General features: G+C 39.7%; 1 protein-coding gene across 1 annotated transcript in view; it reads left to right on the plus strand.

Moving 5' to 3' along the window:
- The window catches only part of tmtc2b (transmembrane O-mannosyltransferase targeting cadherins 2b), a 117036-nt gene that overhangs the window by 96628 nt on the left and 3176 nt on the right, over positions 1-17232 (plus strand). Inside the window, exons 9-11 of the mRNA XM_042495971.2 lie at positions 4155-4236; positions 5856-5970; positions 11212-11275. Coding sequence (XP_042351905.1) covers positions 4155-4236; positions 5856-5970; positions 11212-11275 — 261 coding nt within the window. The remainder of the gene's footprint in view (positions 1-4154; positions 4237-5855; positions 5971-11211; positions 11276-17232) is intronic.

A 17232-nucleotide genomic window follows, 5' to 3' on the forward strand; every position in this document is an offset into this window, starting at 1 on the left:
TGGTAAGGTGAAGAAGAAAAAAAAACCTTACATCCACTCCCGCACTAAAGTCATGTTTTTGTGAGACCCATTTACCTCTTCACGTGCCCTCCCTATAAGTGCACTTGCGCACTTTTATTATGTTGATATCCGCAGCAGTATAACCTGATGCTGTCCTTCAGCGTTTCATATGCACGCAACAATTTCTGTCCGTCCGCGCTCCCAAGGGACACCACCTGTGCGCATTGCACGTGGACGCGCCAAGTGCTGTCCAGCCGTCTGGCAGCGTATAACAGATACCAACAGTTCTGTCCAAGAGTGTTCTCATCGGACGCCATTCAGGCGCATTCCGGTTGCACACGGAAGGTGGCTTTTGGCGTCACACTCGTACACCAAAAGTATCGACAGAGCAAAGGTATTTGACGAGTACGGAGTGAGAACGGGCTGGGACAAGTTATGTACGTTCCTCGCACACACATAGTCTTCAGTCAAAGTACTTTTTAAAGTTTTTGCTCTATCGTTTTGGTGTGAGCTACAAAGTCACCTTAAAGCACACTCTATTATAAGCCTGGAAGATGACAGGATTAAGGACTTCTTGACCACTGAATGGGTGAAAACACTTTTAATGTTAGTTGTTGTAAATTTTCTTATTGTTTTAAGTCTTTTGATTAATTTTTCTAATACTTTCCAAAACACCAGTCTACGCTGTACTTTGTGTTTAATACTATTTAGCAAATGTTAGAATGCCACCATGCTCAACTGAGATGCATTAGGAACTTGATGAATGTTTTCCGGCTGAATATAAGCATGTTAACAGGCATGCTTACTTTAGCATTTATCTCAAAGCATCGCTGTGCCTAAGTACAGAATCACAGAGCTGCTAGCATACAGGTTTAGACTCTGCTTTGTTTGCACACTCTTTGGTTCTGCACTGGCCTAAAACTAAGACCTGAACCCACCCTGAAAACTGAATCTGGTGGGTACTGCCAAATTTTAGACTAAATGCAAGATCCTGAAGCTTTATTTTTGCTTCAGTTCATTGCTGACTGTTAGTTTGCCAGGCATGTGCAACACATTGGCTATGCCCTTTTTCCTTTTTTTTCCATTGGGCAATGCATATCTTGTTGCAACACACAGCACATACTGTATGGAAGCAGATGACTGGCACGCTCAGAGAGAGAAAAGAATTCTGATAAATTACATTTGACAATATCCAAACCTGATCCTGATCCAAGCTGTAAACATTACGCAGCAAAGGTTGGGTAGCAGAACTTTGGCACAAACTTTTCACAAACAAAAAATGTCGAATAAAGAGACACATGATCATTTCTCTCAAGCAATGTTGGTCATACCTTCAATGGTGGTGCAGTAGTTAAGTCAAACAGGGTTGGAGGCACTGCTATGATTGACTTTCCAGAGTACAACAATAATGGTTGACTTTCATGATTATTCATATACACAGGTGAGCCAAATGTGTTATAATCCAGAAAATTGAAGATGAAAGAGAAGGCAGTCACCAGTTTAAGGTGGTGAAGTAATATAACAAGAGGTGTTGCCTCTCTGGGGATTAATAAGACTTATAATAACATTTCTTTTAACACGAGTAATGAGAAATGAGCACTTTGTTACTGTTTTGAGGTCTTTACTCCAAACTGCCGTATATCTTACTCCGAGCATGGCATCCATTAATGTACTTAGACTTGTCATAATATAATCCCTCCATCCACTCACAACTCATTTCAATGTGTGAAAGCTTAATTCTGAGGTTTCAAAAACAGACGTAGGCCTCTGTTTTTATAAAACCAGCTGGCCCTCAAAAATACACATTCCTACATCTGTGAATACCAGTATAAAAATACACAGAGATGATGCTTTTCAGACTGGAACTGTGATCGCTACTTGGACACCATCAGTTCTATTAAACATATACTTAGTATGGGCTTGATTTTCCACAGCATCAAGGGAAACCCCACTCAGATATTTACATTAGAAAATTATGTATTTATTTAATCTATAGCTCACTGAAAGTATACAGTCATTAATGCTTTACTGTACTGATTGGATTTGAGCCCATTCTTCTATTTGACTACACTGAAGCAATTTGCTGCATTTCATACTGAGTTCAAATCTCTTATTTTTCCTGGCTTATGCGTTCTTTTTTAATCCTTCTTCATCTTTTTTTTCTGATGTTTTTGCATTTTACCTCAAGCCTTTGCAGACTTGGCACAACTCCAGTTTAACAATATATGTTTAATTCATGCAAAGTTATTATCTTTTGGTGAAATGCACACTAATGGTTGCATTGTTAATGCTAAAACATCCGCTTTTATAGATGAGTGCGCATTGTTAATTGTTGATCAGATGGCATCTGGTGCCCAACTGAGAGCACGGATGTGTCAAAGTCCCAGCTGGCACGACTATTGGCCAGCTGCTCTGTTCTCTTTGAGCTGTGATTGGTTACATGTCACACACTAAAGGACCTGAGGGGACCTCTTGAGGTCCACAGGGCTTCAATGATGCTTGTCGTTATCTTGCTTTGCTCACCCACCCAGTACGGATTCTTTCATATGTCTAAAGGCTGGAACCACACTTATAAAACCATCAGTGTATTTTTGCCGTGCACTTCTGTTTGACTACGTGAACCTTAAAGGGTAACGTTAGTATTTTTTCAACCTGGACCCTATTTTCTGACATTTCTGTGTCTAAGTGAGTTATAGAAACAACAACTTTTATAACTGGTCAAGTATTGTGCGAGATCACTGCAGCAGGCAGCTGTGAAACAGGCGGCAATTTAAGTATTTGTGGCATTAGGCTCCATCAATGTACCCACTAAAAGTGCTTGTTTTTACTACTGGGGGTCAAACCCAGTAGTAGGGTCAAACTATGATAGTGTCTGACAACATTATGGAAATGCTCCCTACAGTGATAAACCTTTTTAAGAGTGAGATCCTTTTTGTTTAACCAGAAACAGTCCCAAAATTGCTATTGCCAAACCACCATACTCCATTTAATTCATTGAAATCTGAGCAAACTGGCTTGATTTCTTTCAAATACATTGGAAGAAAGCAATCAGTAATGAGAAAAAAAGATAAACTGACCTGGGAAAGGTGCTTAAAAATGACAATACTTCTATAGCACTGTAACACAATTCCAAGTATGTAGATATAAGTATAGTTTTTCCCAAGTTTTTCCTTTTTTCCCTAGCTGTATTTAAAAAAACTATCTAAACCTACCAATATTTTACTGAGTTGCTCATTGCCTTTTATCGCCATATTTTTGAAAGAAATCAAACCAATTTGTTTGTCTTTAATTGCTCTAACAATCACTAATTCTGATTTGGTTTACATACACTTAATTCACCCAGTTAGATGAGGAAATCACTTTATCCATGCCAAAATACTGTTTAATTAAATAGTTAGGTGGCTTTGGCTATTTTCTGTCAATTGTTTCGCTGTAGGAATCCTTTCCATAATGTTCTCAGATACTTAGAATAACACAATAAGCCTGTCAGCAGCAAAAGGTATCTCTTAGTGGACGTAAATGATGCACAAAGGCCCCCAGTAGTTACACTGAAACCTGTTTTCTGGCTGCCTGCTGCCATGCTCTTACTCAATACTGGACCATTTTTCAGAAATTGATGTTCCCATTAGTCACTTACATACAAAAACATGGCAGAAAAGGGTCCAGGTTGAAAAATACCAAAGTTAACCTTTAAGTTCCCTATAGATATATGATCATGCTCGCATTCCTGTCTCTTTCCTCTTCTCTTCTTTCCACCCTCTTGCTCCCTTCCCATCCATTGCTCTCTGTCTAGTTTCATAGTGGTTGGGCCACACACACCGGCAACCTGCGGTTATGCACTGGAAGTGTTATTTGCACAGATAAAAGTGTGTAATGAATGAGCCTTTGCCCCGTCTGGCCCTCTTTGCCAAGCAAGACAGTGTGTACTTTGACAGGACGACACATGAGCTTGAAAGAATAACACTCGTGGTTCATGTGTTTCATGTCTATTTATTAAGATTTATTGTTAAAGTGGGTCTGTGGTTTGGAGAGGGACATTAGGTATACACAAAAGTATTCTGGCCGTTGAGCCGAGTGTGGTATTTTTATAATGAGTAGTTTTGAGGAGCAGTTGAAACAATAATGACACTGTGTTTAATATGTCTCTCTCTCAGGGGCAGAAAACAGAAGCGGAGAGGTACTTCCTGAAGGCCATCCAACTGGATCCCACAAAGGGCAACTGCTACATGCATTATGGTAAGCATTGATTTTTTTTTCTTTGCTTTTAATTTGACATATCCTGACTTTCTTCTCAAATCCCCAAATATTTTATTTGTCAATTTAACACATGCATGCTGCATGTGTGCACAAAGGCAGGAACTTCCACACCTCGGCAGGTTGTTCTGAGAGCAGTGTTGTCTGACCTCTTTGCCGCAGTGTCAGTCTGTACGTGGTTAGCAGAGGATCAAAACAAGAGAGGATGATTTCCTCAGATTGTTCTCTTTGATTTAATGGAAATGTGGAACGTGACAATTTAAGCGTCTCTCCTGTCTCATATGTGACTCTCTCTTGACTTGAAGTTGCAGCGTTACCTCTCAGATTTAATTGCTGTCATGGTAAGATTTACTTTGAAGAAGATGACAAGTCAGTTATTTGTTTCCTTTAAAAGCCTTAAAAACCTTGTCTGTCTGACACAGCAGTTTATGATGGATGGATATGTCAGTTTGCTATCATTGCACTAGCTTGTATGTTCTGTTTAAGTAGGAATGATCTGTCTCGATCCACAAAGCAAGGAGAGGGTGTCACTGCAGAGGCAAAGAGCATAATATAGATAGACATGCAATTCAAACATGACTAAAAATGGATCATCTAAATTATGCAAACTAAAAAAAATATTTTCTCTTGGTTTAGACACGAATTATACATTTCAAGTATGTTATTCTGATCAGGGGTGGGTGCTAGAAGTTACAGTTTATCACAAAAGCAAACAAAAATGGTGCTTTTACTGCTGGATCTTCGATCTTCCTAGTTTGAGTTTGTGATGTTTGCTATTGATAGTTACTTAAAGTAAATGATCATAACACATACAATACAATTTTCCATTAAAAGTAACACTGTAACATAAACAAGAATTACAGTCAATTACAACAACAATAAAGTCTGTATATACAGCTTTATAAAATATTTAAAAACACAGCAAGACTGCAGCATGTATTGATGCAGTATCTGTCTTTCCTTTATTACTTATGAATGTGCTTTGATATATCATGAACCCTCCATAGAACTGCAGAGGTGTAACCTGGAGCTATTTTATACTCAGTCATGGTCTGAAGTCTCACTTTACATCAGTCGCTCACCTCGGGCTTGTACTCGCGGCTTCAGTTTCATCCACAGTTATTAAGGAAAATATGCTTAGGTTCACATAGTGGTTTAGCATCCTGGTACAGTAGTGGGGCTAACCAAAGTCAACAGGGTATTAATTCCTCTCTAAACCTGGCCCTGACCAAGGGGTCCAGCCTTGGTTCACGGCCTTGTCAGGCCTCCATGATCCCATCTCATTCTGCGGATCCACAGAGGTCGACTCCAAACGCAGCCGCACCAGTAATAACACACAAACCTTCTGGGAGAGACAATTTCATCTTAAAGAAACAGATCTATCAAGGTCGACTAGTCTGAACAAATCGGTCTGAAATATGGCCAAAAAGTGATGGTACTTTGTGCTCATATCTAGTGTTTCAGAGTATTATTTCAGGGGCAGACGAGGCTGTCCCTCCACCAGCGCCAAAGGCAACAATTTCAGATTTTGCATCCCTCTGTGCATCTGTGGGGATCCCTCAGCGTTTTAACAGCGCTGCTGTTCTCTCCTGCCCTGCCAGGTCAGTTTTTGTTGGAGGAGTCACGGCTGCTGGAGGCAGCGGAGATGGCAGAGAAAGCAGCGCGCCTTGACAGTGGAGAGTTTGATGTGGTCTTCAGCGCAGCCCACATGCTCAGGTGAGTATTTGATCAAAACAATCGTGTTTTTGATGTTTTCCATAGCCCCAGCACATGCACACTGTATGTATGTGTAGATGAGATGGATGGGCCACAGTTTTCCATGGCTGAGTAGAAAGGAGGCTGTGTATGAAAGAGGGAGGTCTACTGTCTGCACGGTTTATCCAGGGGCTTACACTACTCCGCAGCCAGTGTGATTTACTTGGCTGTACTTTGTAATCCTCTTTTCTCACTGCACTGCCAGCCTGAGAGCGGCTGGTTTGTCTTAGCGTGCTGTGCAGCTATGTATCTTCATATGCTCTCTCTCACTCCCTCTATACCTCCCTCTCACTCTGTCTCACTCTTTCTCTGCCGGCCCTGGCTCACACTTGAAAGTCTGCTTCCAAATTAGTGCAAGGTTCAGCTGATGAGCCTGAGCGGCAAAGCTTTAGCAGCCCACAAGCTGTTGTGTTTCTGAACACATGCCATGAGTGGATATTTGTAAATAGAGTCATGTGCCAACTTGCAGTATGCTGCCCCATTGACTGAATAAACCTATAAAATTATACAGTATGACCCAATGGAGAGATTTCTCTCTTTAAACACATGATGTGTAACTAAGGGCTTTTAAACTCACAGCTGCCTGCTGACAAGAAACGGTTATCTTTAAAGGAACAGTTTGACATTTTGGGGAATATGCATATTCTACTTCTTGCCTAGAGTTAGTTGAGAAATTTTATACCACTTTCATGACGCCAAAGCCAGCAGCTGGTTAGCTTAGCTAGCTTAAAGAGACTGGAGCAGGGGGAAACAACTTGGCTCTTTCCAAACGTAACCAAATTTGCCAACCAGCACCTCCAATGCTCACCAAATAATACATTATACCTTGCTCATTAAAGCTGCACAAATACCTATATGTAAAAATGACATGTTGAAGGATGTCATTGCGCCCAGCCAAGAAATCCCCCAGGACATATGGACATATGCCACCGTCACATTGTTCGGACAATAAATACAAGCATGTGAGTCAGAAAAACTGTATCAATTGTAATTCCAAGTCATAAGAATCAAGAGTGACAATACTGGCCACATGGCAGAAAGAAAAACAACTACAGAGATTTAAGCAAATATCTGGCCAAATTCTCCCAGACCTGTGAAGTATGTACACCTACAAATGTTCTCGTCTGGCATTAAATGCCAAAGAAAAAAAAAGTCTACAAGTACAGAAAAACGATAGCATGTGGAAGTGCTGCTGCAGTGACAGTTCTGCCTCAACTTGGAAAGAAAATAAAAAAGCACATTTTTCCTGAAGCCAGCATATATTTTTAATGCTTTGTAATGGGAGTGCTGTGTATGTATGCTATGCTACAAACACCAGCAGCATGACGAGGCTCTGAGCGTCTGTTCTGCGGCAAACTTTTATTCTGAAGAGGAGAATACTCTTACCCTATACTCAACTATTGTTACATACCTAGTCACAAGAGTGGCACTGTATCAATATTCCCATGAAACTCTTGGTAAAAGTTTCCTAAAATATCTATTCCTTTAGGAACCATTAACCCATGTCTTGAATCACTAGAGTTTGATGCCGCTTTACCCCAGAGTACAGTGTTGCTACACAGCTCTCTGTAAGAATCTTACCCAGCTGCTTTATGCATAGCTCTTCCCCCACCTGTCTAATCACGCATCATCTTCACCACCAACAGCTTTCAGTATTGAGAGTCTCTTCCAGGGTCCAGACCCCTGACAGCTAAAGAGCGTGTCAAGCAGCGTTTAGGCTGAACTATTCTCTGCCTGCTTGGCATGGGGTCTCACTTCTCCACAGCTCATGTTCTTTATGTGTTTGTCTTGGACACAGATGTGGAAAAGCCCTCGGTTGGTGGGGACACAAGTGAATCTACAAGAGGGAAGGGAAGAGATTAAATGGAGGCGCAGACGCTCTCAGACGTGCAAATGTCTTTTATTGCCCCTCTGGGCCCCTGGGGTTTTGACCATTTTGTTTCCAAACTAATAATTTCCTTTGAACATTTCTATTTTTTTTTTTAAACTAACTCTTATTTATAGTGTTAATGGAGGATGGGAAAAGGTTGGTTAATGATGAGGCCAATGGGGATGAACTTCCCTTTAATGTGTCAAATCTCAGTAAAAGCCAAAGATTACATCATACAGTAAAGTTAAATCTGTATATTCATGAGAAAAAAGTCATGAGAAAACAAATCTCTTAAAAACACACTAAAGCATGTTATACATTCATAGGTCACTTTATAGATTCTGACTCAAACCATGTGTCTTATATAACAATATTATACACCGTATCTAAACGATAACATTGTATATTACTGGCATATCATGATGTTAGGGATGCCAATTTGTGCACATTTGGCTGTCCAAATTTCTAAAAGTGTATAAATTGGTTTAAATTGCTAACCTTATAATGGTAATAAAAGGAATACATTGCTTGGCAAGTTGCATTCAGTACTGCACATACAGTACTACCCTTGGGGAAGATGTCTGTGTTCCAACCAAGAAAACTGTTCTCTAAAAAATGTAATTCTGTGCTTTAGACAGATGGGACGGCTGCAGTTTAAGCACAAATATCTGGCTGCTGTCAAAAATGCAATTTGTTCATACAGTCATTAGTATCCGACAATGTCACGCTTACTGTCAGTGCTGTGATTTGTGCATGTCTGGGGTTAATAGACCATCTCCAGACAACAAGATGTCGGGGTAAAAAGATCAGTGGTTGAGTTGCTGATTTGAAATATGGTCAAGAATGTCTTTCCTCCGGGGATTATTTTTTTCTCATTCCTACTCCATTTTCCCATCCTTCTGTTTATTCCTGTGCTCCCGTAGTCTCACACTGACTCTTCCTCTGGTTTAAACCCAGGCAGTGGTTTACATATTTAGTCTCCATTGTCTCCTGCACTCTCAGATGCCGCAGTCAGGCAGCCTTAGGAGGTCTTGCTGCCTCCTTGGTCATGGTGTGGCAGCCGTCCAGTTCTTCTCTGATAATGTGTTTATAAATGTGATAATGATATTATATAATTAGATTTGTGCTTTTTTTTCCTCTGAAGGTTGTGCTTTCTAAATATTATGCTGGCAAACAAACATATAGTTGTGGCTGGACGTGAAACCCACATTTATAATCTCAGGACAAATTCAGCAACTCGAGTCGATGTCTGGATCGCCTTTGGAATGTAAAATGCTTTTTTGGACCAGAGCTGGAAAAATTCAGCTGTGCTAAAAAAATAAACAGCAGTGGCATGTTCTTATGTTTTTAACTATGTAAGTGGATAAAATATAGGAGAACGTCTTTAAGTTTAAAATTGTGTTTGCTAGTCCTGTCAGCACAACTGTAGGGATGGCAATGTCACTCGGTCAGAGGTCAACATTAGTGGTTTTTAGTGAAATACCAACCAAAATACCCGATCAAATAACATTTCCATCAATTTCAATTGCATTTTGAGTTCGGTGTATACCAGTCTCGGAACCCTTCAGCTTTCAGTCTGATGAGGATACAGCCTCTGGGGGAGAGGGCAAATATTTAGGCGATGGTTTCTAAGATTGCATTTCTTTCAATGCATTCCACCTCTCCACATGGACTTTTCATTAGCCATTCAAACGCGAATGGTCATTCCTAGTCTGGCTACAAATGTATTGCAAACAGAAGTCAGAACACTTCCGATACCAAAATCTTGTCCCGTTGCCTACAGATTTTGCAAACACAGATATCTGTTTACAGAGATTAATGAAGATTTAGCAAATGTTAGCATGTTAACATGCCAAGCTATGGATGGTGAGCATGTTAAACATTTCACCTGCTGAACATCAGCATGTCTGTATTGTCTTTGTGAGCATGTTACCATGTTGCTATGCCTAAATCTCAGAGTTGCTAATATGGCTGTCGACACTTGATCTTGCTTTTTTATAGCTATCTCAATAACTGTTTACACTTGGGCACAGATACAGGCCCATTGCTCCTTTTAAAGTCTCAAACTGCATTTCTTGGTAGTAAATACTATGAAATGTCTGTTTTTGGGTTACAACTTAACACAACTCTTGGTGGACTCAAAGGTCACTATTTTTGTGCATGTTACATTTTACTTTTTAAATAAAACACAAGAAGGAGTTCCAGGCTCTCCATCTTAGCTATTAAAGCTTGTCTAAATTGTAATATTAAAGACATGAATTGTCTATTCATGATTTTCCTACTCATCAAAAGTTAGAACAGATAAGACACTGTCTTTAAAACCAAACATAAATACTATGTATTTACTTAGGCCACTGATTTGGTAATCCCAAAATAAAAGCTTTGCCTTTTATCTGGAACCACATGGATGATGATCCCTTAATAAGCCGCGACAGCCTAAATGAAACTGTGGCTCTAACGGCCTCACTTCCTTTGATCATTACGACTTAAGGGGCTCCATGACCAGCCGTCGTTGACTCTGTCCTTGACTTCGTCAAAGTTAAATTGTTTGCAATGAGACAATTGTTACCATCAGTGAAAAGCCTGCAGCTGTAGACCATAAAGGTGATTTCTGAGATACAGGGGTATTAATGAAAGGAAAGGCCTTGTGACAGAGGAGCCACAGGTTTGTGTATAACAGTAGGCAGAGCAGGAGCTTATGAAAGAAGATGAAAAGCATAATATAGGACATCCTGTCTTGACTGCAGGTTTTATGTCCTCAGGAATGAAATATTTCTGGTTCCAGGGACTCATGCCGATAAGCCATCTGCCCCAAAAATCCTCTTTGTCGCAGTGTGGCATATGCAGCATGTTTTGGTGCATCTGCACCATCTACTCTGGTTGTTATGATAGCGTGATTAAATTACGTTGTGTTTCCACAATGTTTGCATTCTTTCAGTGTCTTAGTATCAATCCCGCATGTCAAATCACAACCCCCCCCCACCCACCAGCTCTAAACTGAAAAGTACAGTGAATATTTCCAATCAGCCTTGGTTTGTTGATGAGTTTCATTCAAGGACCCAATAAGCCAAATGTCCTGACCTCAAGGTTCAATTAAAACAGAAAGTGCTTGCTGTGCAGAGCTCAGCACAGATGTTATCAAGTGAAAGATGCTATCGAACGAGAAACCTACAGGCGATTGAATCGGCTTCTCTCATCACTCATGCTCTTCCCTCCTGTTATTTTCTCAGTGACCCCTGAGTGCCAGTAAACATGCAGGGTTCAAGGCCTCATCCAAAGCCAGCAGCAATAAAGATGAGTAATGATTGCCTCTCTCTTTTTTCCTTTTGCAGACAAGCCAGCCTGAATGAGGCAGCTGAGAAGTATTACGGACAAGCAGCGAGCCTCAGACCCAATGTGAGTACAGCCACAACTAGCTAATCACCTCCATTACTATTTACCCTTATGGACAGTTTGCAATCACAGTGTGGGTGGCTTTCCAATATTAATACTGCCCTGTCTGCCCTGTCACAACAGCCTTCATTGTCAGTGGGTCTCAAAATGAGGGCTAGGTTTTAACTAAGCTCAGAGGTCTGTTTGCATAGCATCCATCACTGGCTTCAAAGGACAGGCCAGGGTACGTAGATTGAAAAGAATAATGATAACAACACTCAGTCAGGCGACTTTGACATCTTGAAAATGAATGGGGTCCAGTCTTTGAGAGCTTTGGCAGGAGGGGTCGAGTTGCTCAAGTGATGGCCGCAGAGGGAGCATAATATGTTTGCCATGTGGCCACCCTGTTTGTTCCAGTGGCTTGATTAGAAGAAATCATTTCAGGATTAATGATCAAAATATGTCTGGACAGTGTTTTATAGACAATAAAGTTTGGTTCTGCGTGCACACAACCCCCAGTGTAATATATACAAACAAAAAGACAAAACAAAAAAGTTGAGTATAACAAAGGGATAAATTTTAAGATTTCCACAGAAACCATGAAACTGAGCTGCTATCCCCTTTGTTGTTGTCAGTGTCAATGTAGCATTTCACTTTTGTCAAAGAATTGTATATTTTTAACGTCTAATTAAACCCAGATGTAAGAAAAATAATCCTCATCATTGCTTCAGTTTAAACGCATACATAAATAATGTGCCGAACCAGAGGGTTTAAGGTGAATTGTGAGAGACTCTCCCTGAATTACTTTTAAAAGAGGCAAAAACTCTTTGTGCTGTAAGGACACTCTCACATCTAATAATTGCTTACTTTTTTTATCTCAAAGTTTGCAGGACCTTTGGAGTTTAGGAAAGATTTGGAAATTTGGAAGGATTTTTAGTGAAAATTTGGAACTCACCTTCAGAAAAATAAAAAAAGGCCTGTTTTTCCTCAAAAGATTTATATGTTTTGTCCAAAAACAAATATTTTGGATGTTTTTCTGATGGTTGTTCATACATTAATTTTCTTTTCCTGCTTGTCACTGTAAAGGTCATGAGTCATCATATCCAGCATGCAATGGGTGAGAGGCAGTGTGAAGTCAGGTCACCAGTCTGGGCTAAAACTTCCTCTGAGCTAACAAAATTAGTTCGATGGTTGGCCATTGAGAAGACTACTGCTGTGCTGCCACTCTGCTGAATATGTTCTGTAAAATGTGTTGAGGATGTTTGTCTTCCTTACAGTTCTACAGGGCCACATCCATCCAATTTTCACATGACTGTTTCTTGGCATGTGTTGTACAAACATGTATTTGATGTCTACATCCAAACACAGAGACACTTTTTTTGCCCCTACTTGGTCACTTTTGCTTGGATGCCATTTGCCATTTGCATTGCCTACAGCTGAGGTACATAATAATTTAGCATCTTAATCCATCTTCTTTACCATTATCCTTTGTTCTTTCCGATGCGACTTGACTTAAGCCATGTACCCTGTCCATCTTCATTTGTCGTTTTATGCTTTACTGCGACTTGACTTTTCACTCTCCAAAGACACTGGTGTTTTATATTAAGCACATATGTTTGCTCGCTCTGAGTGAGAGTGAACAATTCTCTCCATTCAAAGGATTTAGTGCCTTAGTCCTACAATTCCCTCTATCTAGACGAGCTAAATCCCAGCGGATGCTTGGTTTGCTCTGGTTGATCTCTGCACCCTTTTCCTATTCCACATAGATATTCTTGACCCAAATGCCAATCTGAAGCCATTATGGTCTGGTCATTTCCCAACCTAGCTTTACTTTTTTACTCGCGCAGCCTTTACAGCATATGTTGCTTTACGGTCTAGGCTAATATGCTCCACATCTGGCTTTGCCTCTGCTGCTACATGCCAGTTCTAAGAAGGGTATGCAGGCAGAGAGGTTGCAGAGCAGCAGGAAATGAGTAAAAAAATGAAAGCCTTTGACAAGGGAACGTTTTGCAGAGTGTTGCAAGTGTGAGGAAGAATGCAGGAGTAGGGATATAAATCACACAAGTCTTTGCTATATGAAGTAAAAGGGAGAATGGCTTGGGTGAAAAAAGGTAGGAGCCTACAGGGTACACTCGAGGAAGGAAACTAAACTCAGGAATTGATAAGTCTTGCATGAGTGGAGAAGAAAATACCTTTAGAGCTGCACTGAGAGGAAAAGCAGGAGTCAGTTAACTTTCTAGCCAGGAGTCAGAAATACATTTAGAATTGTTACTGTGCATCTTCAGCAATCTCTCCTCCCTCTGAAACCACTGTTCTTTTAGACAGACTTTGATTTTCTAGGATTGTTTTCTCATATTAACTTTGGACAATATTTAGACATTGGGTAAAGTGTGCAGGAGGCAGGACATGATGCACATAACACCACGGCCATGTAGCCGGTTCCTTTTTTAGTCATAAACACTATCGCGCCATTCCTTTAATGTATCTAATGATATTAGTATTGGCACTCAACAACAGAAGTTAGTAATTCTCTTTATCTCTCCAGTTTGACATTTTTGTTGCCGTCTTTGTGGACATGTCTCTTCTTCTCCAGCCTTGGATGTTTGTTTTCATCCTTTGGTTGAGCCTCATAATGGAAACAACATCAACTTGCTCACTCGCTTGCTGTGAATTCTCCAGACAATTACCTGCTTTATTTACACAGGGGCTCGATTGCACTTTACACTGACAAGTAAATATCATTCAATGTGAGATCCAACTGATTTGGACATTGCGTTCTCACACACACCTCCTCTGGGTGATGTGAAGATAAATTCAGGTCTGCAGTGCAAGTGTGAAAGCGACTTAGGCGAAAACTTTCAATACACTGTATAATTTGAGAACACAAATTCACTTTAAATAGAATGATATAAGAAGTTTGAAACTTTCCAGGCAATCAAATCAACTCATGCAATTAGATGTAGTGGTTTCTCCACATGACAAGCTGAGTACAAGCTGACCTGTGTTATTCTTTCATTTAGTGACATTTATTTGGTGTCATGTTACCTTATGAACTGACTGACCTGTTAGAAACAGAATGAGGCTAAGAGTGTAATTTTCTTTGGGGTTTGGGGGGGGGTTACATGTTCCCCTCACTTTTCAAAGTCCTCCTTTTAGTCTCCATCACTTTTACTGTTTAAGTTTGACCCATTCACTAAAAGAACACCAAACCACCAAAATCCAGATGGTAGAGGCTCTGGGTTGATCAAAATCATCTTTGTCTATCATCACCTTGAGTTATTACCATACATTCATGCTTTACAAGCAGTAATGAGTGATTTGCAGGCTTTTTTGGGTCCCAAATTTTTGGCCTCTCATGCATCATACCAGTTGTCCTGCCTTCCTGGTAGTGATTAAGTGATTGACACCACTCTGGGTGCTGAAAAAACTCCCCGACCTTCTCTGCATTTTTGTGTATAAAGTCTAGAACTAATTTCTTTTTGCAGATAATTCTCGCAAAAATGACTCAATCAAAGATAATGCAGTGAAAGGTAATGCTCTTTGTTTTAAATATATAAATAAAACTTTATTTATTGAGTTGAATGGCCCATTGTTGACACTGGAAATGGTAGTGTGCAATTTTTGTCTGTTGTTTTTAACAACATGTAACGATAATATTTGTCCAGATAAATGCAATCAAGAAAATTATATGGTAGGTGCTTAGAGGGAGTTTTTAGTGGAAATGTTTCGGTGTACTCACATTATTATGACAAGGGTAATAACCAATTTTATCCTAACTTATTATGATTAATAATAAATGAATCATAATGTTCTGAAACCGAACCTACGCCCTTGACTGAGGCTGAGACTGAACACTGGATCCTCACCAATTCCACACTCATTTGCCAATATACAGCTACTTGTCACCTACATGTTGTGGATACAGTGTTCGTGTGTGGGTCCTTTACTGTCGTTTTCAACTATATCCATATGTATAAACAAGTGATATATTTTGGCTAGGATTATTCTGAGTAGTAAAAATCCCCCAACAAAGTGATCCCCGAGCATTATTTTGTGGTGTGACCTTCAAATAGTGGGTCAAATAGAAAGTAATTTATTTCAAAACAGCTTCAGAATTACCTTGGCCATTAAATTCAAGAACTCTGGCTGCTCCTGTGGACAGTAATTGAAAAACAGAGAGAAAATTTTGTTTTGCTATGGGATTAATGTAATTGCACATTATGTGTATGAATAGGTAACACAACACTTGGAGTCAGAGAGTAACAGTAAAAGTGTTGGTCATGCCAGCCTCTACTTTGGCTGAGGCATGTGTAACATGTTTCATATATGTGGAGGGGAGAAGTGGCTCCTCTCTAAGGGACAATAGGATTATCCCAGAGTCTCTTTGATTTATTCATCAATTTAATTCCCCCTGTGAGAAAAGCAGCACTATTGGACATATTGTTCCCATTGAAATTCTCATGCATGGAGCATCACTCATCCAAGCTTGACACTGGAAAAACACAGGGATGTTTGGAGAGTTTTGTGAGACAAGAGAGGAACAGTCTAGCAAAGGAGAGCCATTCACACACCCTGCGGTGTAAACAAAGCAAGATAAATGGCCAAACAATTGCATATTTTCTGTGTATGGTGACCTCTCTGACAAGCAGTCTCAGTGCATGGATTAGTAAAATATATATGTGCAAAAAATAAACTCAAAATAAAACATGTACTGTGTGCAAAGTGAGAGAGACGCTTTTCCTTTGGTGAGATTTTTTACTGTTTGTGGCACCATAAGCTCAAAAATTTTAATGAAATATTTTATGAAATATCTCCTCATCTAACAATGGATTGGAATGAAATTTGGTACAGACATTCATGGTCCCCAGAGGGTGAATCACATTGGCTTTGGTGATCATCTGGCTTTTTCTGTAGTGTCACTAGTCATTATTATTATTATTATTATTATTATTATTATTATTATCATTATTATCATTATTATTATTATTATACCTATTATTTGAATCTTGACGACTTTGGTGATCCCTTGACTTGCTCTTTAGCGCCACCATAAGGTTTACATTTGTGGTTCAGAGTTTCTTGAAAACTTTTGACTAGATTGCCATGACATCTGCCATATACATTTGTGTTCACTCTAGCATGAATTGTAATAACTTTGGTGATACCATAACCTATTTTTCAATTTACATACATACAAATTACACAGACATATCTATACCACTAATGACATTCCTATCAGCCTGAGTTTAACTTAATTTGTGCTAATTAGCAAATATAAGCATGCTAACACACTTATTTTGTATGGTAAGCCTAACCTGCTTAACATCATAATATTTGCATTGTTACTGGGATGTTCACACCACAGAGCCACGTAGCACAACTAGACTTTGGTCTTGTAAGCTCTTACTGTTTTTCTGCAGCACTGCTACATTTGTGAATAGTTAAGTTAAGTTTTCGTTAATTTCTCATAACATTCCACAGATTTCTCATAACATTTATAAAAGATACTCTCACCCAAGAGTGTTGCTCTGTAAATTACTCTTGATTAGTTAATAGGCCATGAGAAAGAAATTAAGGCTCTTGTGGTACAGCACATTAGTGAATGTCAAGATGACATAATCATGTGTCATTCCATGTGGCAATGATGTATAGGGGTGATAATTATGAGAAAAAGTCACAAACACTGCAGTAAAAGCACACGATTGGCCATTTTTACTTCAGCTGTTTTCCTAGAAGTGGCAATTACAGAAATTACAATAGTCTCAAGCAGTAAAACAGTAGCTTCACTACAGGATTAGACATGTTTTCCACACTTCTAACTAAAATGGAGATCAGATGTGGCCCCTCCCTTGGCCTGGATATTTAACGGTCTTACCGTGATTGTACCCTGGACACTTTTCCTGTACTTATGTCCTCATGACTCATCCGCCTATTGCAGTGCCCTTTGGCACCAGCAGGAATTTACAGTACATTCATCTAGA

This window comes from Plectropomus leopardus, chromosome 7, assembly GCF_026936395.1.
Source record: "Plectropomus leopardus strain MGB_pleo_1.0 chromosome 7, ASM2693639v1, whole genome shotgun sequence".
NCBI lineage: Eukaryota > Metazoa > Chordata > Actinopteri > Perciformes > Serranidae > Plectropomus > Plectropomus leopardus.